Source organism: Lithobates pipiens, unplaced genomic scaffold (assembly GCF_037356315.1).
Source record: "Lithobates pipiens isolate NorthernLeopardFrog02 unplaced genomic scaffold, aLitPip1_a1.2 Scaffold_27, whole genome shotgun sequence".
Taxonomy (NCBI): Eukaryota; Metazoa; Chordata; class Amphibia; order Anura; family Ranidae; genus Lithobates; species Lithobates pipiens.
In genome coordinates, this window is record NW_027507788.1 from 149,059,165 (window position 1) to 149,076,547 (window position 17,383).

General features: G+C 43.7%; 1 protein-coding gene across 1 annotated transcript in view; it reads right to left on the reverse strand.

Moving 5' to 3' along the window:
* FAAP20 (FA core complex associated protein 20) overlaps window positions 1-17,383 on the reverse strand; it is a 241,208-nt gene that overhangs the window by 152,429 nt on the left and 71,396 nt on the right. The window contains exon 2 of the mRNA XM_077457663.1: window positions 9,233-9,355. Coding sequence (XP_077313789.1) covers window positions 9,233-9,345 — 113 coding nt within the window. The 5' untranslated portion in view covers window positions 9,346-9,355. The remainder of the gene's footprint in view (window positions 1-9,232; window positions 9,356-17,383) is intronic.

Below are 17,383 nucleotides of genomic sequence, written 5' to 3' on the forward strand. Positions count from 1 at the left end.
TGATTAAATATATTAAGATGGACTCCATGATGCTCCACAGGAGCTGGAGAACTTCCTGCAGGTGGCTGAACATTCATACTCGATAGACCCCCTCTCCAGAGCACCTTTCTGGGATTCATTAAACATGCAGGACAGACCTGATGCATGGCTCTCTTTTTTGAAACTCGTGAGTTTCTATTTAAAAGGTGGGAGATAAAAATGGGAAGTCGTTAGCGAATTTAAGGGTCCTTGAAATGTTTTTTGAAGTAATATTAACAATTGTATGCACCACCTATCCTGTCATAGGAACTTTCTGTAACGCAAACCATGCTGCAGCCATAATCATTCCCCACGATAGGAACTGATAAAATGTCCCTATTATCCTGGAGGAGGTCCAAGCCGCTATAATGTCCTTTCCTGCTGCAAAGACCCCTGGACCCAACGGAATACCAGTAAAGTGGTACAAATGATATGTGCAGGACCTCTCCCCATGCCTTTGCGATATCTACCGTATATACTCGAGTATAAGCCGAGATTTTCAGCCTCTTTTTTGAGGCTGAAAGTGCCCCCCTCGGCTTATACTCGAGTCATCGCTGTCTGCCCGCTCGATCAGCGTGTCGAGCAGACAGACAGCGGCCATTCTGATTCAAAAGCCGCGCCTCCGGCTCCCCCTTCGCCTGTGATAGGCGGAACACTGAATTTCCCAGCAGCCTGTGTTCCGCCTATCACGGACTTCGTATCATCCTCGTACTACGGACGAGGATGATACGACGTCTGTGATAGGCGGAACACAGGCTGCTGGGAAATTCAGTGTTCCGCCTATCACAGGCGAAGGCGGCGGCGCAGCTTTTGAATTTTACAATGGCCGCCGACGAACGAAGAGGGCACGGGACGGAGGCAAGGCACAGGACGGCACGGCACGGGACGGGACGGGACGGGACCGGAGGCAAGGCATGGCGGCGAGGCACGGCGGCGAGGCACGGAGGCAAGGAGGCTCGGCACGGGACGGAGGCTCGGGACAAAGGCTCAGGACACAGGTAGGCTGGACACACACACACACACACACACACACACACACACACACACACACACACACACACACACACACACACACAGGGATGGATGGATGGATGGAGACACACACACACAGGGATGGATGGACGGACACACAGGGATGGACGGACACACAGGGATGGACGGACACACAGGGATGGACGGACACACACACAGGGATGGACAGGCATGTCTTACCCTCGGCTTATACACGAGTCAATAAGTTTGCCAGTTTTTTTGGGGGTAAATTGGGGGCCTCGGCTTATATTCGGGTCGGCCTATACTCGAGTATATACGGTATGTACAATAACATGAGCAGCGGGCCCTCCCTGACTCCATATATCAGGGGTATGTGGGTCTTTATCCAGAAACCAGGCAAAAATCCATTATGCTGTAGCTCTTATTGGCCAATCTCAATACTCAACATGGATCTTAGAACACTGACTAAAGTCCTTCCTACCCGCATGTCCGAGGTTAACATCCAAGTAGATACTGATCAAACCTCAGAGCTATAGATCTTAATACACACCGGCACTTTACTAACAAACTTACAAGCTTCACAAGCCAACATGGGTAGCAGGGTGGTAGTTGCACTCAATATATAAAAGGCATTTGATATTAAGCACTGAACCTACATGCAGGCAGTGCTGGAGTGCATGGAATTTGGCCCCAATTTTTTAAAGTGGATGGATACAGGCCCCCAGGTGTATACTGGGCTAGGGAACATGAACTACACATCCTTCATGGTTCAGCAGGGCACTGAACAGGGTTGCCCTCTTCTCCCCGATTTTTGACCTGATTATGGAATCCATAGCTGTGGCTCTCAAATGCACTTCTGGAAGAATGGTCAAACCTTCCCATAGACACACTCCTAAACTTTGTGGACAGCCTTCCCCGAACAGTTGAAGCGGTTATAGCTGCAAAGGTTGGGCCAACTCAATATTTAACCCTACGGACTAAGACTGGGATGCCATTAAAGTTCATGTGCATGTAAAAGTAGGCCATCCCAATACTTTGATAATATAGTGTAACTTCCACTGTCCATCAATGGCAACATTAGCCTGATCAAGATGAAGCTACTCCCGGCCTTTCTTTATGTCCTTAGGAATGCCCCCATCTGGATTTCCCTAGATGCATATATATAGTGCGTTTCAAATGGTTATATTTAATAATGAAAATGTGTTACCGTTACATAACAAATTATAAACTTAAGTCCTCAAGTTTCACTCACCAGACTATAAATGTTCTATGTGGCCTCCACCTGCTGCATGGGTAACATCAAAATGATAGCTGAATTCGTCCCCAACGCATCTGAGTGTGTCTTCTTGAACAGAAGTTACTGCAACCATGATTCTGAGATCTTGGGGGGCAAAAGTGTAGTGCCAAGTCTTGGGCACTGATGCGACCTATCCAACTCTAAAGCAATGTTTCATTTAGCAACCAACAAACTTAGAAAACCAGAACAAAGCAACAACACCACATTTTATATCACAATTAGGGTGGGTCATCAGTGCTGTCCTGAAAGACTCAAAGAAATTCGGTGACTACTGGTGATTACCGGTAATCTAAGGTTTTCTCAACTCCTCTTTCAGGACAGCACCTGGAGATAAGAGAGTAGTTACTCTTTCTTGCTGTCCTCCGCTATGTGTCTTTCATCCAACCTGTAGTGGCGGGTAAAGATGGAAAACTCATCCATGTAGCCACCTTGCAGATTTGTCCCGGTGAAACCCCCGCTCGTTCTGCCCAGCACGTTACCACTGACTGGGTTAAATGGGTCATTACCCCTGCAGGAGGATCTGCCCCTAAAGCCTTTTGGTTTCATTGATGGCCATTCCAAGCTATCTTCCTATGGTGTTCTTAGAGGCACTGTAACCTTTACGCGGACCTGAGAACAATATGAATTTGATCTTCTGAATTCTCTTGTGACCTTGGAGATGCAATAGACATGTTCTTACATCCAGGCTATGAAAAGATCTTTCCTTAGTTCTGGATGGTGTAGGGCAAAAGGTTGGAAGAACAATTTTCTGCGACCTGTGAAATACTGACGAAACCTTTGGTAGAAAAACCAGGTCAGTTCTTAGCTCTACCTGATCTGGAAAGAGAAAAAAATGGTTCAATGATAGACCGGGCTTGTAGTTCGCTCACCCTCCTAGCCGACGTAACCGCCACTAATATTTGGCAACCAAAACCTAATTTTTGCTTCCTCCGGAGGTTCAAGGTTTTTTTTTCGTCAAATCCTGTAATACCACCAATAAATCCCACTTGGTTAAAGATTTAAATGGTACTGGCCTAGCTCTGGCCAATACCTTAAAAAAAAAATCTTGTGATCAGCAGATCCCGAGATAACTGTTACATAGTTACAGTAGTAGGTGAGGTTGAAAAAAGACACAAGGCCATCAAGTCCAACCTATGTGTGTGATTATATGGCAGTATTACATTGTATATCCCTGTATGTTGCAGTCGTTCAGGTGCTTATCTAATAGTCTCTTGAAACTATCAATGCCCGACCCCCACCCCCCCCCCCCCCCCCCCACTGAGACCACCTTTTGTGGAAGGGAATTCCACATCCCTGCCGCTCTTACAGTAAAGAACCCTCTACGTAGTTTAAGGTTAAACCTCTTTTCGTCTAATTTTAATGAGTGGCCACGAGTCTTGTTCAACTCCCTTTTGCGAAAAAGTTTTATCCCTATTGTGGGGTCACCAGTATGGTATTTGCATATTGAAATCATATCCCCTCTCAAGCATCTCTTCTCCAGAGAGAATAAGTTCAGTGCTCGCAACCTTTCCTCATAACAAATATCCTCCAGACCCTTTATTCGATTTGTCGCCCTTCTTCCTACTCGCTCCATTTCCAGCACATCCTTCCTGAGGACTGGTGCCCAGAAGTGGACCACATACTCCAGATGTGGCCAGACCAAAGTCTTGTAGAGCGGGAAAATTATCGTTTTATCTCTGGAGTTGATCCCCTTTTTAATGCGTGCCAATATTCTGTTTGCTTTGTTAGCAGAAGCTTGGCATTGCATGCCATTGCAGAGCCCATCATCTACTAGGGCCTGGGGCCTTTTCCATCCTAGATAACCCCAGAGGTTCTCCCCCAGTGTATAGATGGCATATTTTTGCCACCCAAATGCATTATTTTACATTTTTCTACATTGAACCTCATTTGCCATGTAGTTGCCCACACCATTCATTTGTTCAGATCTTTTTGCAAGGTTTCCACATCCTGTGGAGAAGTTATTGCCCTGCTTAGCTTAGTACTGCCCACAAATACAGAGATTGAACTGTTTACCCCAGACTCCAGGTCATTTATGAACAAATTCAATAGGATTGGTCCCAGCACAGAATCCCACTACCCACCCCTGACCATTCAGAGTACTCTCCATTTATCACCACTCTCTGAACTCTGGCTAAACTGTGTCAAATGCTTTTGCAAAATCCAGATACAACACGTCTACGGGCCTTCCTTTATCTAGCTGGCAACTCACCTCCTCATAGAAGGTTAGTAGATTGGTTTGGCAAGAATGATTCTTCATGAATCCATGCTGATTACTGCTAATGATACCGTCCTCATTACTAAAATGTATATAGTCCCTTATCGTCTCCTCCAAGAGTTTACATACTATTGATGTTAAGCTAACTGGTCTAATTCCCAGGGATGTATTTTGGGCCCTTTTTAAATATTGGTACTACATTGAATTTTCTCCAATCAGCTGGTGCCATTCCGGTCAGTAAAAATTAGGAACAAAGGTCTGGCAATTACTTGACCAAGTTCCCCAAGTACCCTCGGATGCAAGCCATCTGGTCCCAGTGATTTATTAACGTTAAGTTTCCCAAGTCTAATTTTAATTCTGTCCTCTGTTAACGATGGAGGTGCTTCCTGTGATGTGTCATGAGGATAAACACTGCAGTTTTGGTTACTGAAGCCCCCCCCTGTTCCCTTGTGAAGACTGAGAACAATAAATTCAATACCTTCACCATCTTCCCATCCTTTGTAACCAGATGTCCTTCCTCATTCTTTATGGGGCCAATATAGTCTGTCCTCCCTTTTTTACTGTTTACATACTTAAAGAATTTCTTGGGATTTTTTTTTTGCTCTCCTCCGCTATGTGTCTTTCATGTTCTATCTTAGCCGTCTTTATTGCACCCTTACATTTCTGATGATGATCCCTCAACCTTGTATTTTTTGAAGGCCATCACTTTTTGGGATGCATTGGCTAATGCCCTTATTTAACTACTTGCCAAGCGGCCCATAGCCGAATGATGGCTACAGGGAGGTTGGATAACTCTGGGAGGGCTTAGTAAGATGTCCTTCCAGAATCCAGCTCAGGGGCGCACCCGAGAACATCCTTGACCGTCAGGTCAAGAGGACCCGGCGCATCACTGATCACAGTAAATGGCCGCTGATAGCGGCCGTTTACCACGTGATCGCTCCGATCACATGTAAGCAAACCGGCGTCATGACCTCTCTCCCCTCTACCTATCAGTACAGTGTGAGAGGAGAGGGGGAGAAAGCAGATGGCAGCAGCGCTGTGGGCTGGATCTTTAGTGCCCACAGCACTGCTCTGTGACAATTGCAGTCACATCCATCCATCCTCAGCCATCCCTCCATGCTCAGCAATACCCTGCCATACCCAGCCATGCTAAGTTGTACTAGCCCTCTGTATGTGGCCAGGCTGTGGAAGTCTCACACGTGTGGTATCACCGTACTCAGGAGGAGTAGGAGAATCTTTTTTGGGTTGTCATTTTTGGTATGTACATGCTATGTGCTAGAAATATTGTACAAATTGACAACTTTGTGTTGGAAAAAAAAAAGAAAAAATGCGTTTTAATCACGGTCCGCCTGCCGGCTGTCATATAACGTCCTTGACTTTGTGCAAGGATATCTGAATGATGTCTGCAGCTACAGGCATCATTCAGATATCAGCTTTTTCAGCCGGCGATTCCCTACACCATAAGAACGATCATAGCGGCTGTTCCGCTGCTTGATCATTCTTACGGGAGGCGAGAGGAGCCCGCCTCCCGCCGCGCCGCCCTCCAGTGCGTCTACCGACTCACCGCTACTATGATTTCAGTCTTCCCAGGTGAGATGTGGGGTCTTATTGACCCCATATCTCACTGTAAAGGAGTACCTGTCATGCTATATTACTATTACAAGGGATGTTTAGATAGGAATAAAAGTGATCAAAAATGTAATTTTGGGGAAAAAAAGTGTCAAACCAAAATAAATTAAAATGAACAAAATAAAAAAAAATAAAAGTTTTTGAAGTGCCCCTGTACCCATGCAGAAGCGAACGCATACGTAAGTCCCGCCCACATATGAAACCGGTGTTCAAACCACACATGAGGTTTCGCTGCGAACATTAGAGCGAGAGCAATCATTTTGGCCCTAGACCTGCTCTGCAGCTCAAAACATGTAACCAGTAAAAAAAATTTAAAGCGTTACCTATGGGGATTTTTAAGTAGCAAAGTTTGGTGCCATTCCACGAGTGTCTGCAATTTTGAAGGGTGACATTTTAGTTATCTATTTACTCGGCATAACTTCATCTTTCATATTATGTAAAAAAACATTGGGCTAACTTTACTGTTTTTGGCGACCAGGAATAGCAGAGGTGCTGTTCACACCCTTGTGTAGCTCGCCGTCCCTTTTCCAGCCCACAGCCACCGGTCTAAAGAGAGTGGGGACCCCCAGCAGCCTGAACCCTTGCCAAGCAGGAAAAGGAGGAGACACCGAAGCACCTCCTCCCCCCTCAGTGGGTATGCTGGGCTGGGCTGCAACATACACCTACACAAAGGTATGCCCCTTACTATTCCTACCTGAAGAAAGCGTATGCACACCCTTGGGTCCTTTCAGCGCTTCCACAATGGCAGAGGAAACACTACAACTGAGGCCATAATGAATGTGACCGGTCTTTAAAGAAACTGACTGCAGTGTTTCCTGGGAAAGTGGGTGGAGCTACACTCTCTCTCCAGGTGCTGAAAAGGTGAGAAAAATAAAATCTTTATTCTCCATTAAGTGGTGGGAAATGCCAGCATTTCAAGATAGGAATGCCCCGTGACAACATTTCCCTCAAAGAATGAAAGGGCAATAAATCTTTGTAAACGAAACCGCACAAAACACATTCATCTTTGGTGAATCTCGCTTTTCAAGTCCCCATATGTGAACATTGCGACTACAAACTTAACAGCTTAGATAAAGTTTTTTCATCACCAAGAATCAACCGCAGTAAGAATCGATATGACCTCAGAAGCAAACGCATGCCAAACAGTCTTATGAGTGATCGCAAGTCCATGGCTAGCACAATGAGCGGATTTGTGGGGGCTTTGCTGAAAAGCCTCTTGAATTTGTTCCATATTTTCCTCTGAAGTGTGGTAGTCCTGGACTCTAACCCTTACTTAAAGCCCCCGATTCTTCAAATTGTTTATACCAATGACAAATGTTCTTTGCCCCTGGTGGATCAATCCCAAAATGCTGTCAAAACGCACCCTGCACTGTTATTATAGACTCAATCTTGCTAAATTGGGGAACATAAAATGCCTTCTGTTGCAGAGACGTCATCTTGTTAATAACTGAGGTTAGCACCTATTTCAGTGCTATTGGTGGTATCTAGTGGCCGCCATTTGGAATTCTAGGCCACGCCTGTTCAAGCAGTGCAAGTTTAGGTATATGGTTGCACAGATATAAGATTTTAAAAATCAGTCCATTCTTTACGAAACACAATGTATTTCTTAATTTTTGTGGAAATAAACCTCCTCAGGTCAGTCTTGCCACTTTTAGGCAGTCTGTGGCCTGACTCAATTTTTTCAATATTTCTTAGCTGGGCAACTTGTACATTCTCAAAATTGGCTTTTGATTGGCAAGAGGAATACCTCAATAGTGGTGGAGGTGGCAATATTGGGCTCCTACAAGCAGCTATAGCTACTTCTTTATAAGGGTTGTCTTGCCCTGTATCTGCTCACCTGTACCATGGGAACAGGGCTGTTCATGGTCACCTCAACTCTCATTATGGAATAACCCCAATTTGTGACTGTTTTAGTGTATGCTGGTGATGTTTCAGTTCCCATGCAGACTTCTGAATGAAGAAGAATTTAGCATCTTAAATTAATTTTGCGGCACCCCAAAAAAGGCAACAAGAATCTATTTTGGCTGCTTATGGCAACGTTAATCTGAAGGGTCCTGATTAAAAAAGTTCTGTAAAAGTTTGTAAGCAAAAAATGTTCTGCTTACAAAATGCAAAGAAAAGCCTTGCCCGTTCTGTCCCCTGTGACCAATTAACCACTCCCCTTAATTAGTAGGCTGAAGGAAGCAAAGAAAAAAAAAGTAGTTTAAAAAGTGTCAGAAAAAGGTGTTAAAAAGCTACAAGGAAAAGCCTCAAAAAGAACCTAAAAATGCAACCCAGCAATCACCAGCAGTCAAAAATACTTGTTCCCTCTCCACTCAAGTTCCCCACTGTTTAGCTTCCAACCAGCAGTCTGACTAAGTTTTCGTGCTTGGAACCAGCAGGGGACAGCTATGGCAGCACACCAATGCTGGAGCATGGAGGTGAGGATGTACGTTTGTTTTTTTAACCACCCTAAACATCTTGTTCTAGAACAGTAAGGCCCCTTTCACACTGTCGGACCATTCAGGTCCGCCTGTCAGTTTTGTCAGCTGACCTGAACAGGCGCTCCATGTTAGTCTATGGAGCGACGGATGTCAGCGGTGACATGTTCGCTGACATCTGACCCAGTGCTAAAATCAGACGGATGGCCCTACGTTCGCATCTGTCCCTGGCGGATCATGTGAGATCTGGTGAAAACAGACATGCTGTCCATTATCGTCCGATCTCTCCATAGCAACCAACAGCACTTGACAAGCCTCTCCCCTCTCAGTGAGCAGAGAGGGACCCGTCATCCACCGGCTCAGCAGAGATCAACGGAGAGAGATCTCCCGCTGAGCTGGCGGACAGAAGCGAACTATGTAGCAGCGGATCCACTTCATGGGAATAAAGCCTTATAGATTTTTGATGAACAGATTCAAATGTGTGGAGGAGTTGTAAATCTTTAGCATGAAGATCACAGGCTCAGGAATAGGTTTTCTAAGAACTCCATATTGCTGGCAATTTTGCAGCTTTCAAGTACATCAGATTGATACAGATTAAAGATCCACAATTGTAACTATAAAAAAATAAAATAAAAAATACATTTTAAAAAACAAACTTACAGATCCAATGCTGGCAGCGACTGCAGCTTAATCTCGGTTTCCTGTGCACCCTGAACTGTAGTTGAACACTTCTTCCTCTTCAACTTCAGCTTAGCTGCTCTCTCTTCAGTCATTGTGCACAAGCTGCAAAGCAGAAACAGGAGACCTTAGGAATGCGCTCTCATTCTCATACAAGAGGAGGATGGGTTAGAACCTCTGTCATGCTCTTATTGCTGTCTGAGGACACTTTGGGGAGATTACCTATTCAAAAACGAGGGAAAATTGACAGGGGATTTAACCCTGCACCAACGCTTTGGGATGCACTGTAAAACTACTGTCACGTGACCATTTGTAAATAAGCCTTGCCTGTAAAGAAAAGCTTTAATACTTACCTGTCCCTCTCTAGCAATCTTCTATCCTTTAAAGAGCCATGGCAGCTCAAGTATCCTCTGCATCTGACACACCTTCTGGGAGAGTCAGACATCTGTTCTCCCTGCTGTGCATTTTAGTTCCATCCTGTAGTGATGTAGGGCCCAGCAGATGAAGCCATCAAAGTGTAGTATAGGGGATTACATTCAACTCTCCTGGAAGTGTCTGATGCAGAATATTCTTCAGCAGCCATATCTCTGCAAAAGGACTGGCAGGGCAATAGGCATTAAAGTGACCCTGTCGCTATCCTAAAAAGGTACTTAAAGCTGTACCCCGGGATAAGCAAATATTGTCTAAAATGTAAGAGGCATGTGTACTCTTAATTGATTATGCTTTGTGTATTTATTTCCATATCTGTGCAGTAATCCACTGTGAAACTTTGCCTCTGTACAGGAGCTTCCTGTAATAAAGACCAATCACTGCTGCTGCTCTCTCTTCCTGTGTAGAGTGACTGGTCTAGCCTCATTGTTTTGCAGGCCGCCTGTAGAGGGTGAGCCTTCTGAGTCCCTTCCACACAGCTTGGTTTTCTGCACAGGCTATGTGCAGCACAGGGATGTCACCGCTACTTTTATATGGTAATAAATGGATTCGCAAAGCTGTATAAAGTTGACTTATATCCTCTATGGTCATTTTGAAATGTTTAAAATGGAAGTTCGCCTTCAGCAAGATTTTCCACAAATCTTCCTAAGCATTGCCATGCCCTTTTAACATACAAGTTTACCTCATGCTTTAACCAATTCGGCCCCGGAAGATTTTACCTCCTTCCTGATCAGACACTTTTTAAAATTTGGCACTATGCTGCTTTAACTGACAATTGCACGGTCATGCAATGCTGTACCCAAATGAAATGTGCTTCTTTTTTTTCCCCCATAGAGCTTTGTTTTGGTGGTATCTGATCACCTCTGCGTTTTTTATTTTTTGCTCTATAAAAAAAAAAAAAAAAAAAAGGGGGGGGGGGACGATTTTGAAAAAAAAAAACAATATAAAATATCCAAAAAAATAAAAAAAAAAATGAAAAAAAATGTTCTTCATTAGTTTAGGCCGATATATATTCTACATATTTCTGGTAAAAAAAAAATTAGGGGATAGATTTATGGCATTTTTAGTGTTTTTTTGTTTTACTAGTAATGGCAGTGATCTGCGATTCTTATGGAGACAGATCGGACGCTTTTGACACTTTTAGTGCTATAAATAGCCACTGATTACTGTATAAATGTCACTGGCAGGGAAGGGGTTAACACTAGGGGCAATCAAGGGGTTAAATGTGTTCCCTAGTTAATGTTTCAAACTGTATGGGGATAGGACTGTATATTATATACAGCAGAAATAAAACACATACTATATAAAAATATACTATGCATATACAATATACTACACCTAGTATTGACAAGATATCTTCTTTATTAACCACTTTCAGACCGGACCATTTTGCTGGTAAATGACCAGAGGTCTTTTTACACTTTGGCACTGCGCTGCTTTAACTGGTAATTGCGCGGTCATGCAATGTTGTACCCAAACAAAATTTGCGTCCTTTTCTTCCCACAAATAGAGCTTTCTTTTGATGGTATTTGATTGCCTCTGCGATTTTTATTTTTTGCGATATAAACGTAAAAAGACCGCAAATTTTGAAAAAAAATGATATTTTCTACTTTTTGTTATTAGAAAAATCCAATAAACTCAATTTTAGTCATACATTTAGGCCAAAATGTATTCAGCCACATGTCTTTGGTAAAAAAAAAGTCAATAATTGTATATTTATTGGTTTGCGCAAAAGTTGTCACATCTACAAACTAAGGTACGTTTTCTGGAATTTACGCAGCTTTTAGTTTACGACTGCCTATCTCATTTCTTGAGGTGCTAAAATGGCAGGGCAGTACAAAACCCCCCCAAATGACCCCATTTTGGAAAGTAGACCCCCTAAGGAAATTGATAAGAGGCATGTTGAGCCCATTGAATATTTTATTTTTTTGCCTCAAGCGATTGAATAATGACAAAAAAATAAAATTTTTTTTTTTTTTTACACAAAGTTGTCACTAAATGATATATTGCTCACACATGCTATGGGCGTATGTGAAATGACACCCCAAAATAAATTCTGCTGCTTCTCCTGAGTATGGGGATACCACATATGTGGGACTTTTTGGGAGCCTAGCCGCGTACGGAGCCCCGAAAACCAAGCACCGCCTTCAGGCTTTCTAAGGGCGTAAATTTTTGAGTTCACTTCTCACTACCTATTACAGTTTTGAAGGCCATAAAATGCCAAGATGGCACAAAACCCCCACAAATGACCCCATTTTAGAAAGTAGACACCCCAAGCTATTTGCTGAGAGGCATGTTGAGTTCATGGAATATTTTATATTTTGCCACAAGTTGCGGGAAAATTACAAACTTTTTTTTTTTTTTTTTTTTAACAAAGTTGTCACTAAATGATATATTGCTCATGCATGCCATGGGCATATGTGAAATGACACCCCAAAATAAATTCTGCTGCTTCTCCTGAGTACGGGGATACCACATATCTGGGACTTTTTGGGAGCCTAGCCGCGTACGGGGCCCCGAAAACCAAGCACCGCCTTCAGGCTTTCTAAGGGCGTAAATTTTTGAGTTCACTTCTCACTACCTATTACAGTTTTGAAGGCCATAAAATGCCAAGATGGCACAAAACCCCCACAAATGACCCCATTTTAGAAAGTAGACACCCCAAGCTATTTGCTGAGAGGCATGTTGAGTCCATGGAATATTTTATATTTTGCCACAAGTTGCGGGAAAATTACAAACTTTTTTTTTTTTTTTTTTTTTTCACAAAGTTGTCACTAAATGATATATTGCTCACGCATGCCATGGGCATATGTGAAATGACACCCCAAAATAAATTCTGCTGCTTCTCCTGAGTATGGGGATACCACATATGTGGGACTTTTTGGGAGCCTAGCCGCGTACGGGGCCCCGAAAACCAAGCACCGCCTTCAGGCTTTCTAAGGGCGTTACAGTTTTGAAGGCCATAAAATGCCAAGATGGCACAAACCCCCCCCAAATGACCCCATTTTGGAAAGTAGACACCCCTAAATTTAGGGGTACACTAGTGAGACTAGGTAATAAATGGCGGGTGCCCTGAAACTATAAAAAAATAACTAACCAACCAGCGTCACCTGTAACAGTTATATGGTGATCACTGGTGAAAGGGTTAACTAGGGGGCAATTAGGGGGCTTTATGCGGTAGTATATGGGGGTCCCTGGCGCTATAAAAAGCTGCAGCGAACCTAAATACCTACCTGCCTAACTAGCGTCACCTGTGACACTAATACAGCGATCAGAAAAACGATCGCTTATTAGGCTGGGTTCACACTGGAGCGATGCGGGAACGCCACGAATGCGCGGCGGGTTCCCGCATCGCATGCCTCCCGGCGGCAGTTCACACTGCCCTATGCGAACTGCTGGGAGTGTCAGTGAAATGTTACTGACACCCCCAGATCAGTTCGCATATCGCAGTGCGATCTGCAAACTCGGATCGCATGGTGTGAACACCCATGCGATCCGATTCTGCTGCGGGCCAAAAAAAGGGTCCCGTGCGAATTTGCGGCGGGTGCGGCGGGTGCGGCGAATGGCTGAACTCGAATCGCACAGAGATCGGATGTGATTTTCACTGCAGTGCGGTGCGAATCACATCCGTTCTCATAAACCGCTGCAATGTGAACCCAGCCTTAGTGACACTGGCGACGGGGGGTGATCACGGGGTTAAACCTTTATTGGGGGGGTTAGGGGGGTACCTTAGAACTAAAGGGGGCTAACCCTAACTGCCCTAACAGTTATTAGTCACAAATGACACCCGCCGGGTGATCAGGGGGTTAAACCTTTATTAGGTAATAAATGGCGGGTGCCCTGAAACTATAAAAAAATAACTAACCAACCAGCGTCACCTGTAACAGTTATATGGTGATCACTGGTGAAAGGGTTAACTAGGGGGCAATCAGGGGGCTTTATGCGGTAGTATATGGGGGTCCCTGGCGCTATAAAAAGCTGCGGCGAACCTAAATACCTACCTGCCTAACTAGCGTCACCTGTGACACTAATACGGCGATCAGAAAAATGATCGCTTATTAGGCTGGGTTCACACTGGAGCGATGCGGAAACGCCGCGAATCCGCGGCGGGTTCCCGCATCGCATGCCTCCCGGCGGCAGTTCACACTGCCCTATGCGAACTGCTGGGAGTGTCAGTGAAATGTTACTGACACCCCCAGATCAGTTCGCATATCGCAGTGCGATCTGCAAACTCGGATCGCATGGTGTGAACACCCATGCGATCTGATTCTGCTGCGGGCCAAAAAAAGGGTCCCGTGCGAATTTGCGGCGGGTGCGGCGGGTGCGGCGAATGGCTGAACTCGAATCGCACAGAGATCGGATGTGATTTGCACTGCAGTGCGGTGCGAATCACATTCGTTCTCATAAACCGCTGCAATGTGAACCCAGCCTTAGTGACACTGGCGACGGGGGGTGATCACGGGGTTAAACCTTTATTGGGGGGGTTAGGGGGGTACATTAGAACTAAAGGGGGCTAACTCTAACTGCCCTAACAGTTATTACAGTCACAAATGACACCAATGCAAAAAAAAAAAAAAAAAATGACATTGGTGTCACTGTGACTGGGGGGCAGGGGTAATTGGGGGGGTGATCGGGGGGTAAAGGGGGGGTGTGAGTGTGCCTGGCATGTTCTACTGTGTGTGTAGAGTGTTGGTGCAACTTACTGATCCGCTCTCCTCCGTGTCGGAACGAAAAATACCGACACGGAGGAGAGAATACATCACTTCCTCTCCTGTGTTTACATTACAGGAGAGGAAGTGATGTCACCGGGGATTTCTATTCGTCGGGAGCGATCGCGAGGGGGTGGCCATGAATGAATGGCCGTCCCCTCGTCCGGGATCGCTCTCGAACGAATACCGACCGCCGCAGGCACCGGGCGGGGGCCCGATCGGGCCCCCGACCCGCGGGAGGCAAGGGACGTACATGTATGTCCTTATGCCTGCCCGTGCCATTGTACCGACGTACATCGGCGTGCGGCGGTCGGCAACTGGTTAAAGAAGAGGATATGTAGAGGTGGTTGTCCACATAAAAATGGCAGGGATGAGGAACAAGGAAATTACTTTTTAGTTTTATTATATATATATATATATATATATATCTATATATATATATCTATATATCTATATATATCTAGATATATATATCTATATATATATCTATATATCTATATCTATATATATATATATATATATATTGTAGACATGTCACTGGAGAAGTGGTTGAGGGGGTGTACATCTCACCTAGGTTGCTACACAGTGTGAGATGGTAAGTCCAGGATGGATCAGTTTCTCAGCAGCAATATGCTGCTGAGTTGTTATTTAATCTTGCCGGGCCTGGGTTTATATGGAATGGCAGGTAGGTTTGGTAGAGGGATCTGTCATTCCACACCCCCCATCCCTCGTTCCAGTTCTGGGTTTTGGATCAGGTGAGCTTTGATCCTAATTAGCCTGGGAAGGTAAAGGCTCTGCGGGCCTGCAGGTGTTCGCTCTCAGCCAGGGAAACGAACAGTCTGTGTGTTGGAGGAAGCTGCAAGCACAGCCACTGCTGGAGCTAAAATCCACCCTGCGATATCCAGGCGAAAGACGCTGTGTTTATAAGTGTCAGATAGGTGAGAAGAACCTGTTAGTAAGCGCCCAGCCGGGCTAGGTTGTTTGTTTTTGTTATTATTTTGTTCCTGTTATACACAAGAAGCACGGTGTTGCTGTATATTTTGTTTGTTGGACTGTTTGTACCACGAATAAACGCCAAGGTCTGCTTTATAAATTCCAAGTCTGCTGTGAACTGTGTCCAAACACACCCTACCCCGGGAAGATCCCTTACAATATATATATATATATATATATATATATATATATATATATATATATATATCACACATACACACACATTTTTTTTTTAATTACTTCTCACTAGTATATATTAAATATATATTAGTGACTGAGAAGTAATTTCCTTGTGCCTCATCCCTGCCATTTTTATATGGACAACCACCTCTTCTTTAACAGAGAAGATATCTTGTCAATACTAGGTTTAGTATATTGTATATGCATAGTATATTTTTATATAGTATGTTTTTTTTAATCCTGCTGTAGTACAATGCACAATCAAAAAATAAAGCCCACATCTTTGGTTCAAAAAGAATATCACTCAGAATTGTCCATTAGGTCACTTGTTTTACATGTTAAAAATTGTGTTTTTATATGAAACTTGTACATAAGTGCTAGCTGATGCAATCGTAGTGATTATCACACTGACCTGCACTCTAATTAAATGTTATTTTATCAGGGCATAATGCAGAGGATACAACTACCACTGACTATAAATGTGTAGGGTACTATTTACAAAGTATATTAAAACCCTAAAACTGATCCATTGCACACCCCCATATCTGGCATTTTAACTGGCTATTCTCATTACCATTCAAGTGTCCAGATGTTGGCATTGTGTCCACTGATTTAGATGTTAAAATACTTTGTTATTAGTTTGAAGTTCAAACTTTGAACTTAGTCATTTTCCCACTCAGCAATTACTACATTTTTTCAGGCATGTTGGCCATTTAATTGCTGCGTGTTCTGCTCCTTGTCTGCTGTTTGGGCATTCAAAGTGTTTCTTTAATATTCCAAGAAAAAAAGCACAAAGCAGTTTTGTTAATGTTGAAAATAAAACAAAACCTTTCCTGAACACTGACTTTTAACTCATTTAAAAAGGTGGAAATGGGGTAGATCAGTATTTTGACTTGATTTGTGACTTGACCAAAATAAATGACTTGACTTGCTTGACTTCTAGCAGGGATTCGACTTGACTTGCTTGCTTGCTTGCTTTTCACCACAGTAACTTGGGACTTGCTTGAGACTTGAAGGTTAAGACTTGAGACTTGCTTGTGACTTACTCCCATGTCTGCTTTATCCTATAGGATGTTTCAATATGCTGTAGTAAAATATTTTGTGGCCAACATCCTTCCTCTGTGGATAACATTTGCCAAGGGAGGCACATTTGGTGTGGGGGCGCTCTTTCTCAAAGGGGGGGGTATTTCTATAAGTGGAATCACATCGGACTCTGCAACCATCTGAAGATCTCTTCTCTGTCCCTCCACAGGTATGCTTACTTCTGCAACTCCAGCCATAATTGCAGTATTGAAAACTGCTCTCCTTGTGCCTTTCTTTATCACTGGTATGTTATTTTTGCTTAACCATCTATAGACTGTCCACATCGCAATGCTTTATTTTTCTCCCTATGCCTTACCTTAAATTACAGCCTGTTCTCATCTTTATTACCTGTCCACTTGTAAGTTTGTTTCTGAAGTGAGAATTTTGCCCTTTTTAGCCTGCCATCCTTTAGTAACACCCGATTAGTTAATTGGAAAGCACCGACCCCATCTCTAACAGTATATACAGTGCCTTGCGAAAGTATTCGCCCCCCTTGAACTTTTCAACCTTTTGCCACATTTCAGGCTTCAAACATAAAGATATAAAATTTTTATTTTTTGTAAAGAATCACCAACAAGTGGGACACAATTGTGAAGTGGAACGAAATCTATTGGATTTTTGAAAGTTTTTTTAACTAATAAAAAAATGAAAAGTGGGGAGTGCAAAATTATTCGGCCCCCTTGCGTTAATACTTTGTAGAGCCACCTTTTGCTGTGATTACAGCTGCAAGTCGCTTGGG